The sequence below is a fragment of the Loxodonta africana genome, chromosome 7 (genome assembly GCF_030014295.1).
Source record: "Loxodonta africana isolate mLoxAfr1 chromosome 7, mLoxAfr1.hap2, whole genome shotgun sequence".
NCBI lineage: Eukaryota > Metazoa > Chordata > Mammalia > Proboscidea > Elephantidae > Loxodonta > Loxodonta africana.
Window position 1 is genome coordinate 66,033,780 of NC_087348.1, and position 14,677 is coordinate 66,048,456.

Below are 14,677 nucleotides of genomic sequence, written 5' to 3' on the forward strand. Positions count from 1 at the left end.
AACAGAGGCAGGTCTTCTTTGCTCTGGGTTCAGTGTGTTTTCTTCCCGTTATTATCACTGTGTTAGTCAGGAATTCTCTTACGAGTGCTAGAAACCTATTTTGAACTAGCTTAGATCAAGAAGGCTCATATTTTGGTTCACAAACCCATACAGCAGAAAGAGGAAGGAAGGGGCAGAGCTCATTGACAGCAAGGTCTGGGAATTCACATATCGTGGTAAATTTATCTCTCCTCCCTTCAGACCCTCCTTTTCTACTTCCTGTCCTTCTCCTTCCTCCCTTTGCTTCTCACTGGCCTTCCTTCATGCATGTTGGCTTTATTTTCTTCTTCTGCAGGTGGGGCTTTTGAAGGCAGGGAATATAGCCACTGATAGTTTTAGACTTCATATTCTAGTGATCTTGCCAACAGAGAGGAAAGGGAACCTTCTAGCCAGTGACAGATAGAAAAATCCCCCTGAAAGACAGAGATTAGCATGGCCAGAACAATAAATATTGTGGCCAAAGGGATGAGGTCTGTTATCAAAAGAAGGGAAAATAGATCACCACTGGAGGATCTGTTCTAAATCTAGCCTTTTCTCAGTGTGGTCTGCTTAAATTTAGTAGGGTTTGGGACTTTAAGATAATGGATGTAATTTTATTGTTAGAGGATTTAGACTTACTAATATTTAGCTGGATTTTCTAGACTATTGCTAATATTTTATTAAAACTTTGCCTTCTATTATGTTACCTTTTGACCAGCATTTCATTTCTTCAGAATATCTTAGGAAAAAGAAAAAGTATCAATTGCCATGGATTGAATTAAGTTCCCCAAAAAATGTATGTATCAATTTGGCTGGGCCATGATTTCCATTATCATGTGTTTGTGGTTGTCCTCCATTTTGCGATTGTAATTTTATGTTAAAGAGGATTTGGGTGGGATTGTAACACCCTTACTCAGGTCACAATCCTGATGTAATGTGAAGGAAAATTCCCTGGGGTGTGGCCTGCGCCACCTTTTATCTCTCAAGAGATAAAAAGGAAAGGGAAGCAAGCAAGTTTGGGGACCTCATACCACCAAGAAAAGCAATGGGAGCAGAACGCATCCTTTGGACTCAGGGTTCTTGTGCAGAGAAGCGACTAGTACAGGGGAAGGTTGACAAGAAGAACCTTCCTCCAGAGCCCACAGAAAGAGAAAGCCTTCCCCTAGAGCTGGCACCCTGAATTTGGACTTCTAGCTTACTGGACTGTGAGAGAATAAACTTCTCTTTGTTAAAGCCATCCACTTGTGGTATTTCTGTTATAACAGCACCATATGACTTAGACATTAGTAGAGTCATTTTTTATTTCCTTCAAAGATTACTCTTAGCTGAAAAACTGAGGTTTTTCAGTAGGCCTGTAAAAGAGAAGGAACGTTTAGCTGACTTAATACTGCAAATTGCAGTCCTTAAAGACTACCTATGTCTGTTGATGTGTATTATGGTTAAGAGATTAGAAATAATACGTTACTTTATGGTTTACAAATAAACTGTTATCTTTCATCTGGCTCCTTTAATTTTCTCCCAAAGTAAGTCTGTATACTTTCACTAGATGTTATTGAGTGACTGTTGCATTTAAGCTTTGTAAGTTGAGAAATTAGGCTGTCTGTGATCTGCTCTTTTTTTTTTGTCCATTTTAATCTTAGAGTTATTTATACAAACTGTGCCACTAAGCTGAAATGAATATATATATATATATATTTTATTTTTATATATACCTATATATAGAAACCCTGGTGGCATAGTGGTTAACAGCTGTGGCTGCTAACCAAAAGGTCGGCAGTTCGAATCCACCAGGCACTCCTTGGAAACCCTATGGGGCAGTTCTACTCTGTCCTTTAGAGTCGCTTGAGTTGGGATCAGCTTGATGGCAACGGGTTTGGTTTTTTGGTGTATACATGTATATATGTATCTACCTTGGTGGTCAATGGTTAATAACGCTCGGTTGCTAACCGAAAGGTTGGAGGTTTGAGTCCACGCAGAAGCACCTTGGAAGAAAGGCCTGGCAGTCTACTGAAAAATCAACCACTGAAAACTATAGAGCACTGTTATATCCAGATATACACGGGGCCATCCTGAGTCAGAATCAGATCAGCAGGTTTTTGGTGTTTATACATGCTTATGTGAAATGAAACCCAAAATGGACTAAAGATAGAATGAGTTGTTTTTGTCACTTTATTTCTATTATTAGAGTATGATTGCAGCAAGTATTTATCAGTAGAGGTGTTTTTGAAACCATGTTGTGGGCTTCTCTCAGTTCCCGTGTACACATGGAGATTGGAGTCAGGAGATGACCCCTGAGGAAATTAGTAGCTCTTCCTATTTTATCCAGTATGGTCATTTTTTGCAGGGGCTTTTAAAAACAAGTATTTATGCAAATTAGACAGCCAGTTCTTTACTTTTTGAAATCTCCTAAAATTATTTATTTAATCTTTTTAATTCAACTATGAAATCATAGTGACAGGCTGTCAGGATGATATTTGCTTACAGTTAAGGCTACTGTCTAGCAAACTTAGAGTTTAGTACCAGTTCTGGCCCGTATTTTTGTTGTTGTTTTTTGTGTCTGTGAAATTAAAGAGTGGGGATGAGTGCTCTCTAACGTCTCTTTCAATTTAAAGTTCTGTAATACTGTGATTCAGGACATTTCGTTACTGCATTTTTCTGATTATCATTTCTTGTTTTCTTTCTTTTCACGTCTATCATAACTGACAGAGGTTGCTATGTCTACTAGTTATAGATCCAGAGAAAGTTCTTATAGGAATGATAAACACCGGTAGAAGTTTATTCCACTTCATTTATGGACCCTAGGATAAGATGAGAAGATATACACACACCTGTTCTTTCTGAATAGCTTTCTAGTTTCTTTTCTTTATATGTGATTCAGATCTAATATTTATATCCCACAATACTATCTTGACCCCAAGAACTCCCTGTTTGTGTTTAAGGGCGTCATCTATGCAGTTAGTTATAAACAATGCTGACTATGCTTTCCTATAAAATAGTGTTAATTCAGTAAAAAATCTTTTAAAACCCTAATTTTTATCTCTTCTTGTCCTTAGCTTCTGATTTTACATGATTTGGCTTTGTCTCTGTGGAACTTTAGCTTGATTTAGCAGACAGCAGAAAAATAAACCGTAAAGGATTTTAGTGTATGCATAGAGATATTAAGTTTTCCAAAGTATAGAGTCTCATTAAACAAATAAATGCTAGATTCAGAACAGATCCTTTTTCATTGGTGGTTTCTTAGTTATCTAGTGTGTTATAAGAGAAATACCACAAGAGGATGGCTTTAACAAAGAGAAATTTATTCTCTCACAGTCCTGGAGGCTAGAAGTCTGAATTCAGGGTGCTAGGTCCAGGGAAAGGCTTTCTCTCTCTGTCGGCCCTGGGAGCAGGCCCTTGTTGTCAATCTTCCCCAGTTGAGGAGTTTCTTAGCGCAGGGACCCTGGGTCCAAAGGACGTGCTATGCTCCTGGTGCTTCTTTCTTGGTGGTGTGCTTGCTTCTCTCTTTTATATCTCAAAAGAGATTGATTTAAGATAGACCTAATCTTGTAGATTAAGTCCTGCCTCGTTAACATAACTGCCTCTAATTCTGCCTCATTAACATCATAGAGGTAAGATTTACAATACATAGGAAAATCACATCAGGAGACAAAATGATCGACAGTCACACAATACTGGAAGTCATGGCATAGCCAAGTTGACAGATATTTTGCAGGGACACAATTCAATCCATGACGTTCCACCCTTTGGCCCCTAAAGATTCATGTCATTGTCACGTGTAAAACCACATTCACTCTGTTATATCAGAGCAAAAGTCTTAAATCAGTTCCAAATCCAAAATCCAAAAATTTCTCTTCGTCCATGAAATCTAGAATACAAGTTACCTACTTCCAAAGTACAGTAGTGCAACAGCCACAATCTAGACATTTCCATTACAAATGGGAGAAATTGGAGGAAAGAAGGGATAACAGGCACCAGGCAAGTCAGCAGAACACATTATATTAGCCCTCAAGGCTTGAAAATAATCCTTTGTTTTCTGAGACCATTTAGGCAATGGCCCTGCCCTCCAGACTCTGGGTGTTGGCCATACTGTCTGGATTCTGTGTGGAGGCCCCTTGGCCCAGGGATTCAGCTCTGTCTTCCAGACCCACTGGGAAGGCAACTCTGCTCCCTCCACTTTGGGCAGCCCCATTCCCTAGTCCATCTGATAGCAACTCGACCCCCTCAGCCCCAACAGGCCCTGTTCTGCCCCTTGGGCATGGCAGCCCTGCCCCTCAGTTTTGGGCAGTGAACCTGGCCCCATCCTGCTGGCATTCGTGAAAGGCAGCCCCAAACTCCAGAACTGAGTTGGTAAAGATCTGACTCTTTGAAACCTAAGTGATTGTGGCTTCACCCTTTGAGACCCCAGAGGTCATGATCCTATCGTTTGAGACAAGCAGCTCTGCCTCCTGTGTTCCTTTTCATTATAACTTCTGCTTTCTGGTTCCTTGGCCTCTTGGGCCCTCAGGCCTTGCCGCCAGCATCTGCCTTGCTCTGTCAAGTGTTCCAAAGCTCTGTAGCTCCACTGATAAGTGCCTTGAGGCACCCCACTCAGCCAGTAAACTTCAATCCGAAGGGAGTGAGCTCTCTTGCTCTGTGGGTTGGCAAGCCTAGCTCCACCGATAAGTGCACTCCACTCTGCCAGGAAGGCTCCTGTGCCAAGGCACTCAGCTCTCTTGCTCTGTGGGTGGACTCCAGTGCTGTCTTACTCTGGTCTCCTGGTTCTGCTACTGCCATTCCTCTGATGCTGCTTCTTGCCATCTATTACAGTTGTCCACATTTCCTTCTGAGTCCTTTCCAGAATTGTCTGACGTCCATAATTCCACCAACAGTCTCTTCAAGGCAATCTAGGCTTTTACTGTTAGGCACTTTGAAACTCTTACAGCTTCTACCCATTCACAGTTTCAAAAGCACTTCCATATTTTAGGTGTTTGGTTAGAGCTACACCCCACTCCTGGTACCAAATTCTGTCTTAGCTAGCACTGCTATAAAAGGAATACCACAAGGGATGGCTTCAACAAACAGAAGTTTATTGTTTCACAGTCTAGCAGGCTAGATGTCCAAATTCATGGCTTCAGCTCCAGGGGAATGTTTTCTCTCTCCGTTGGCTCTGGAGAAAGGTCCTTGTCATCAATCTTCCCCTGCTCTAGGAGCTTCTTCACACAGGAACCCTGGATCCAAAGGAAGCGCTATGTTCCTGGTGCCTCTTTCTTGGTGGTATTAGGTCCCCCGTCTCTCTGCTGACTTTTCTCTTTTATATCTCAAAAGATATTGATTTCAGATACAACCTAATCTGGTAAATTGAGTCCTGCCTCATTAACATAATTGCGTCTGATCCTGCCTCATTAACATCAGAGAGGTAGAATTTATAACACATAGGAAAATCACATCAGATGACAAAATGGTAGATAACCACACAAACTGGATAATGGCTTAGCCAAGTTGGCAAATATTTTGGGGGGACACAATTCAGTCCATGACAGGTGGTGATAGGGAAGTGGAAATTTTAGAGAAAATTCATGTTAGAGTTTTTATTAAAAAATACTCCTTATAGGTAATTTTTTGGGTTAGGTAATTATGTAAGAACATCAAGCTTCATTTCCTTTTCTTAAAATGTCTTCTCTGTATCTGCTTGACACCATGAGTAGCTTCGTATACGATTCCCGCAGTTCCTAAGTTTTAGAAATCACTTTGATGGAATAAAGACCTGGTAGCACTGTATCAGAGCCCTGGTGGTACAGTGGTTGGAGCACTCAACTGTTAACTAAAAGGCTGGTGGTTTGAACCCACCAGCTGCTCCATGGGAGAAAGATGTGACAGTCTGCTTCTGTAAAGATTTACAGCCTTGGAAGCCCTATAGGGGCAGTTCTATCCTGTCCTATAGAGTCACTATGAGTCGGAATCAACTCCAAGGCAGTGGTTGTATTTTTTGTTTGTTTTTTTAATCACCGTATTTAAATTTAGAACGCTGGTGGTGCTGTGGCTAAGCTTTAGGCTGTTAACTAAAAGATCCACAGTTTGTATCCACCAGCCACTACTTGGAAACCCTATGGGGCAGTTTTACTCTGTCTTAAGGAAACCCTGGTGCCATAGTGGTTAAGTGCTACGGCTGCTAACCAAAAGGATGGCGGTTTGAATCCACCAGGTGCTCCATGGAAACTCTGTGGGACAGTTCTACTCTGTCCTATAGGGTCACTATGAGTCGGAATCGACTCAACGGCATGGGGTTTGGTTTTTTTTTTTTTGGGGGGGGGTCACTATGAGTTAGAATTGACTTGAAGGCAATGGGTTTTTGGTTTTGGTATTTAAATTTAAACCCCGTTGCTCCAAATACTATGAATAGCTTCGCATGTAATTCTTTCCATTCCCTAAATTTTTAGAAATCACTTTGAGGAAAGGGATAAAGGTGTTGTAGTATTGTAAAAACTCATTGTCTATCTTTTATTAGTTGTTTAACAACCAAAAACAATGTTAGTAGGAAAAAGATCCTTAGGAAAAAAATATATATATTTTTTTTCTCTCTCTGGCAGATTATAATCTCAGGTCTACATTGTTATCAGTGATTCATTAAAAATGTACCATAAAAATGTACACATTTTAAAAACATATAATCGTACTATGTGGCGAAACAATCTGAAGCCAAGGACCTCCTTTAATGCATGGATTCAGTGTGTGCTTGTTTAACGTTGATGGTGTTACCAAAGATACTCTGGCTGTACTGAATCTCTTCCTTTTCCTTTGGTTCCGTATTTTTAAAAGGCACATGCTGGTATTCAGAGTTTTGACAGGGGTTCATTCATTGCAGTTCTCATGAGCCTCTCTAGAAATGGACAAAAACGTAGAATTGAATGGCTGTAAGCACACAAAGCCTGTTCAAGGCTCTCAAACGCAGCTTTTTAAGAAATTTAATTCTTTCTTCTGAACAGATTGAGGACCAACTTTCCATATACCAATCACCGCACAAATCCAGGTTATTTGTTAAGTCCAGTCACAGTGCAAAGGAACATATGTGGAGAAAACGCGAGTGTGAAGGTCTCCATTGAAATTGAAGGATTCCAACTACCTGTCACTTTTACATGCGATGGTATGTTTATAGTTCCCCAAACACCTTGTTTTGCTCTAATTAAGGAGAACATGTTTAAAATGTTATTATCATCTTTTAATAAACCAACTTTCTATGTTATCATTAGGTATTCTTTTAAAAATCATTCAATGCAAAGTTTTCTGATTAGTACAAGTGGGACAACAGGTTACCTTTATAACTAACTACCTTTCCTGAAAAATGCTGAGTAGATTTTATTAATCAGATTGGATCTTGGCCAAGGCCCAAAAGCATTAGAGAAAATTAATTATATTCTAATTTATTTTTTTCATTTTATGGAAGAAGAGCACTTAAGTATAAAGACCCATCAGTGAAAACGGGTCCAGGCATCTTGCTCTAGGCTCTTCTAAGGAGAAGATAACTCTCCTTTGGTTCTAGTAGTGTCTTCCAAACTTGGTGTGGGTATCCTTTCTAGAAAAAAAAAAAAAAGACTTTAAAAAAAGTTGTATTGTTCTTTGAAACTACCTTTATTTTCTTTCAGTGTTTGTCACATTTCACAATGTATATTATTTAATGGAATTCCAACAGTAGAATCCCAACCAAAACCTGCTGCCGTCGAGTCGATTCTGACTCATAGCAACTTAAACGACAGGGTAGAACTGCTCCACAGGGTTTCCAAGGAGCAACTGGTGGATTTGAACTGCTGATCTTTTGGTTAGCAGCCGAGCTCTTAACCACTGTGCCACCAGGGTTCCAGCAACAGTAGAGTAGAATCCTGTGTTTCTACAGTATTTTGACCTAGAAGTTATGCCATTTTTTACCTTTAAAAGTACCAAATATGTCCAATATTTGAATACTTGCCTTCTAGCTTTGTACTTCTAAATGCCCTTTGAAAAAAAATAAATATGAAACAAACATTTTAGCCAATGATAATGACCACTTTTTTAGTTTCTGAATGAAGAATTATGCTTTTTAAACATACGTTAAATTTTGACTTGGGGAATCATTTAGATCTCAGGCATACTGTAAGAATTAAACTAATTAAAAAAAAAAAGTCATATGTACCTTGATTGCAAAAGGCGTGAGTTGTTGTTAGGTGCTGTCCAGTTGGTTCCGACTCATAGTGACCCTATGCACAACAGAACGAAACACTGCCTGGTTCTGAGCCATCCTTACAATCGTTGTTATGCTTGAGCTCATTGTTGCAGCCACTGTGTCAATCCACCTCGTTGAGGGTCTTCCTCTTTTCCGCTGACCCGGTACTCTGCCAAGCATGATGACCTTCTCCAGAGACTGATCCCTCCTGACAACATGTCCAAAGTATGTAAGACACAGTCTCTCCATCCTTGCTTCTTAAGGAGCATTCTGGCCACACTTCTAACACAGACTTGTTCGTTCTTTTGGCAGTCCATGGTATATTCAATATTCTTCGCCAACACCACAATTCAAAGGCGTCAACTCTTCTTTGGTCTTCCGTATTCATTGTCCGGCTTTCACATGCATATAATATGATTGAAAATATCATGGCTTGGGTCAGGCGCACCTTAGTCTTCAGGGTGACATCTTTGCTCTTCAACACTTTGAAGAGGTCCTTTGTAAAAGCAGATTTGCTCAATGCAATGCATCTTTTGATTTCTTGACTGCTGCTTCCATGGCTGTTGATTGTGGATCCAAGTAAAATGAAATCCTTGACAACGTCAGTCTTTTCTCCGTTTATCATGATGTTGCTCATTGGTCCAGTTGTGAGGATTTTTGTTTTCTTTATGTTGAGGTGTAATCCATACTGAAGGCTGTGGTCTTCGATCTTCATTAGTAAGTGCTTCAAGTCCTCTTCACTTTCAGCAATCAAGGTTGTGTTATCTGCATAATGCAGGTTGTTAATGAGTCTTCCTCCAATCCTGATGCCCCGTTCTTCTTCATATAGTCCAGCTTCTTGTATTATCTGTTCAGCATACAGATTAAATAGGTATGGTGAAAGAATACAACCCTGACGCACACCGTTCCTGACTTTAAACCAATCAGTATCCCCTTGTTCTGTCCAAACAACTACGTCTTGATCGATGTAAAGGTTCCTCATGAGCACAATTAAGTGTTCTGGAATTCCCATTCTTCGCAGTGTTATCCATAGTTTGTTATGATCCACACAGTCAAATGCCTTTGCATAATCAATAAAACACAGGTAAACATCCTTCTGGTTTTCTCTGCTTTCAGCCAGGATCCATCTGACATCAGCAGTGATATCCCTGGTTCCACGTCCTCTTCTGAAACTGGCCTGAATTTCTTGCAGTTCCCTGTCAGTATACTGCTGCAGTCATTTTTGAATGATCTTCAGCAAAATTTTGCTTGCGTGTGATATTAATGATACTGTTCTATAATTTCCACATTCGGTTGGATCGTCTTTCTTGGGAATAGGCGTAAATACGGATCTCTTTCAATCAGTTGGCCAGGAAGCTGTCTTCCATATTTCTTGGCATAGACGAGTGAGCACCTCCAGTGCTGCATCTGTTTGTTGAAACATCTCAGTTGATATTCCATCAATTCTTGGAGTCTGGTTTTTTACCAATGTCTTCAGAGCAGCTTGGACTTCTTCCTTCAGTACCATTGGTTCCTGACCATATGCCACCTCTTGAAATGGTTGAACATTGACTAATTCTTTTTGGTATAATGACTCTGTGTATTCCTTCCATCTTCTTTTGATGCTTCCTGTGTCGTTTAATATTTTCCCCATGGAATCCTTCACTATTGCAACTCGAGGCTTGAATTTTTTCTTCAGTTCTTTCAGCTTGAGAAACGCTGAGCGTCTTCTTCCCTTTTGTTTTTCCATCTCCAGCTCTTTGCACATGTCATTATAATACTTTATTTTGTCTTCTCGAGAGGCCCTTTGAAATCTTCTGTTCAGTTCTTTTACTTCATCAATTCTTCCTTCTGCTTTAGCTGCTTGATGCTCAAGAGCAAGTTTCAGAGTCTCCTCTGACATCCATCTTGGGCTTTTCTTTCTTTCCTATCTTTTCAATGACCTCTTGCTTTCTTCATGTATGCTGTCCTTGATGTCATTCCACAACTCGTCTGGTCTTCGATCACTAGTGTTCAATGTGTCAAATCTATTCCTGAGATGGTCTCTAAATTCAGGTGGGATATACTCAAGGTCATATTTTGGCTCTCGTGGGCTTGTTCTGATTTTCTTCAGTTTCACCTTGAACGTGCATATGAGCAATTGATGGTCTGTTCCACCGTCGGCCCCTGGCCTGGTTCTGACTGATGATATTGAGCTTTTCCATCATCTCTTTCCACAGATGTAGTCGATGTGATTTCTGTGTGTTCCATCTGGTGAGGTCCATGTGTATAGTCACTGTTTATGTTGGTGAAAAAAGGTATTTGCAATGAAGAAGTCGTTGGTCTTGCAAAATTCTATCATTTGATCTCCGGCATTGTTTCTATCACCAAGGCCATATTTTCCAACTACTGATCCTTCTTCTTTGTTTCCAACTTTCCCATTCCAATCACCGGTAATTATCAATGCATCTTGATTGCATGTTCGATCAATTTCAGACTGCAGCAGCTGATAAAAATCTTCTATTTCTTCATCTTTGGCCCTAGTGGTTGGTGCGTAAACTTGAATAATAGTCGTATTAACTGGTCTTCCTTGTAGGCATATGGATATTATTCTATCACTGACACCGTTTTACTTCAGGATAGATCTTGAAACGTTCTTTTTAATGATGAATGCAACACCATTCCTCTTCGAGTTGTCATTCCCAGCATAGTAGACTATATGATTGTCCGATTCAGAATGGCCAATCACAGTCCATTTCAGCTGACTAATGCCCAGCGTATCAATGTTTATGTGTTCCATTTCATTTTTGACAATTTCCAATTTTCCTAGATTCATACTTCGTACATTGCAGGTTCCGATTATTAATGGATGTTTGCAGCTGTTTCTTCTCATTTTGAGTCGTGCATGTGTAAGCATTGGCAAAAAAATATTATAATTTATATCAAATTTTGACTTATTACATCAAGATCCTGACTAATTTTTAAAAAGTACCTCAAATGCCTACTGTTTAGTTCTTCATAACTTTGCATTCTCGTACTGCACATCTCTTCTAAGAAATGTAACCATATTATGGTGGGAGTAGTTTATATGTTCAAATGATGAATTTTACCATATGCATGACTATCCAGAAATATAGCCATTAAATCAATAGGGGTTTTATGCCTTTTCTGCCAAGATGCTAATATTCATGAAGTTTGAATACAGTCACTGTCTTTTTAAAATCATAGTAGTACTAAATAGGTTAGTTTAAGAGTTTTAGTTTTTACTCTATTGTAATCTTAGTATCCAGCTATTGCAAAGAATGATAAACAGTACTTCCTACTTGCTATGTTTTTATTTTGTTTGGAGATTTTACCAGGCAGTTGTCAAACATTTATAATAGTTATTCTTTCTCCTCGTGATATGCTTTAAACCAGTGTTTGCTAGACACAGGTAAGTGCCATCCTATTTGGAGGTGTCTGTAATAGGGAGACAACATTGTTAACTTAGACCTGCACTGTCCAGCACAGTAGCCACTAAGCCACATGTGGCTGCCGAGCACTTGAACTATGGCTAACCAGGATTGAGATGTGCTGTAAGTGTAATATACACACTGGATTTTAAGGACTTTGTTGAAAAAAAGCATGTGAAATACCTCATTAATATTTTTTATATGTTGAAATGATAATATTTTGGTTGTATTAAATTAAGTATATTAATAAAATTAGTTTCACCTGTCTCTTTTTACTTTTTTCAGCATGGCTACTAGAAAATTTTAAATTATGTATGGGCCTGCATTTGTGACTCACATTATTATTCTAATGTATAGTGCTGCTGTATAAGTAATACAATCTGAATAAATACGTTTGGAGTTAACTGAGAAAAATGGAAATGATGATTAACTCTTTTACAGTGAGTTCTACTGTAGAAATCGTTATAATGCAAGCCCTTTGCTGGGTACATGATGACTTGAATCAAGTAGATGTTGGCAGCTATGTTCTGAAAGTTTGTGGTCAAGAGGAAGTGCTGCAGAAGTAAGTTCATTCATTTAACTACTGAGCAATATCTTTGGAAACTCCATTTTTAATGGCTTAAGTTAGAAATTTTTTAAGTTAAATTTTTAGTCCAAAGCTACATTGGGTCCTGTTGAATTGATTCATTTGTTCAAAAAACTTATATTCAGATATACTATGTCTAAGACATTGTGCTAAACAGTGGAAGGATTTCAGAGATAAGTTAGATACATGGCATTGTCCTTAAGAAGCTTATAGTCTTGACACCCTTTCAACTCAGTGCAGAGGTTACTTCTGATGTTCATCCTTCAGCCAAAGATTAGACAGGCCCTTAAAACAAAACGAGACTAAATGGGCACACCAACCCAGGGGCAAGGACGAGAAGGCAGGAGGGGACCGGAAAGCTGGTAACAGGGAGCCCGAAGTCGAGAAGGGGAGAGCCTGGATACATCGTGGGGTGGCAACCAGTGTAAAAACAATATGTATATTAATTGTTTAATGAGAAACTAATTTGCTCTGTAAACCTTCAGCTAAAGCACAATTAAAAAAAAAAAAGCTTACAGTCTTAAAATGGAAGAATAGTGGACAGTTGACTAATAAGTGAATTTAATGGGTTTTCTTTCTGAAAAGAATCAGTGGTTACATCATTGTACACTCCATTACCCTTTCCTGGTCTGCACTGTTACTTCGTCGTCACTTATGATTGACTTAGTTACCTGAATATCATTATATGAATCTTTCCTTACCAGGTGATTTGTTATGTCTAGCATTTAGTTTTGCTGCAGTTTCTGTTCTCCTATACTACTAAAAATGCCCTGTCCCTATTTTTCTATTTCCTTTGTCTTTGCCTTCATCTTCATGGTTTTTCTTCTTTGCTTTTACTTTTCTCATATAGAATTACTTCTCTATTTAACTGTTCTTCTTGGTTATAAGACTATTTTTGTGTTTACCTTTCTCTTCAGTTTCTGATGCAGATGCAATTTATATTTGACCCTCATCTCTATAATTTATAGTTTGAGTAGAAAAATACTGATAAATAACATATTTTTAACAGTAATTATTGCCTTGGAAGTCACGAATATATTCAAAACTGTCGAAAATGGGACACAGAGATTAAACTACAGCTCTTGACCTTCGCTGCAATGTGCCAAAATCTGGCCCGAACAGTAAGTGTGTACCTTATAATTGAATCACATGTGGTCAAATCTGTATATTGGCTCTGTGGGTTGTGTTACTCAGAAATAATTCTGCTAATTTGCCGTTTATACACTTTCCAAGATTTCCAGGTTGATGGGATGATGAGCTTTATCCTCAATAGGAGGCTTTTAATAGCTGGGGGAGATTTTCAATCATGGGGGTTTAGGTAGCATAATATTTAGGCTACAGGCATATTTGAAAATTGAAGTGGAGGAATTAAATATTAGTTTTATACAACAATGAAAACGTCAGGGTCAGTCAAGGAGAAATGAGGAAGAAAAAAGATTTAGAATACTACATATAGGTTGGGGGAAAAAAAGATCCATATCGACCTTTGACCAAACTGAGAAAAGTATATGATTTTTTGTAAAGTAAAAATTAATTCTCTATTTTAAAAGTACAGTAATTTGTTTTGAGGTTAACCAAAATAGAATGCAGGAAATTAGGTCATTGTATTGCTGTATATACTTGTGATGAATTTATAAGTAAATTTTAATTATAAAGAGAATTAGCCTTTGTTTGGTAGAATTTTGAATGGAAAAATGTTCATTTCTTTCTCTTCTTGGATTTTGCTTCTATGTTATGTAGAATTTCTTCCAGTTGAGTGGAAATTATTTCACAAAATTCTGTACATTTTAGCAGTCATTGGTAACTCTTCAGTTTCTTAAGGAATGATGTTCTTGAGTAGTTAAATTTGCAGTCATGACTTATGGTCATGGCTTGTTTCTTGGGGGGAGAGGCTGATGGGGGATGGACTTGATTATCATTAGAAAAAATAATATAGAGATTCAGATGATCTCTATCTAGTCTCCAATCCACCTTCATTTGGCTGTCAGCCATCTTTAAAAGTGTTTTTAGCTCTCTGTTATCTCTATATAGAACAGACGTGGTTTTTGCTTTGAAAGTTATTTATATATCAAAGTTACACTTAAAAGTTTTTATGTTCTTAAATTTAAAAAACAAGTTTTTGTTAGAATATCGACTCACTTTTTTTTTCCTGAGTCAGTATTTTATCATCAGTTCTGAAAAACCACTTTAGTTTTAAGATTTTGTTTATCAGAATCTACTCAATGGCAATGGGTTTGGGTTTTTGGAGTTTATACTTATATTTAATTTAGCAGTAGAAAAACCAAAGAGTGCATTTGATTTTTATTGTAAATATTTGTGTATATGTGTATGTTTAGGCAGAAGATGATGAAACGCCTGTGGATGTAAACAAACACCTACATCAAATAGAAAAACCTTATAAGGAACTCATGACAAGGTATAACACGTAAAATATAATTGTAGATTTTCAAACTTTGTTTTTGGACATGAATACACTTATTTTGAAGATTA

The 14,677-nt window shown here is 38.3% G+C and overlaps 1 protein-coding gene across 5 annotated transcripts in view; it reads left to right on the forward strand.

Moving 5' to 3' along the window:
* PIK3C2A (phosphatidylinositol-4-phosphate 3-kinase catalytic subunit type 2 alpha) overlaps positions 1-14,677 on the forward strand; it is a 119,947-nt gene that overhangs the window by 53,091 nt on the left and 52,179 nt on the right. For all 5 annotated transcript variants that reach the window (XM_064288376.1, XM_064288378.1, XM_064288374.1 and 2 more), the window contains 4 exons: positions 6,981-7,138; positions 12,043-12,163; positions 13,197-13,308; positions 14,524-14,603. In XM_064288376.1, the coding sequence (XP_064144446.1) occupies positions 6,981-7,138; positions 12,043-12,163; positions 13,197-13,308; positions 14,524-14,603 (471 nt within the window). The remainder of the gene's footprint in view (positions 1-6,980; positions 7,139-12,042; positions 12,164-13,196; positions 13,309-14,523; positions 14,604-14,677) is intronic.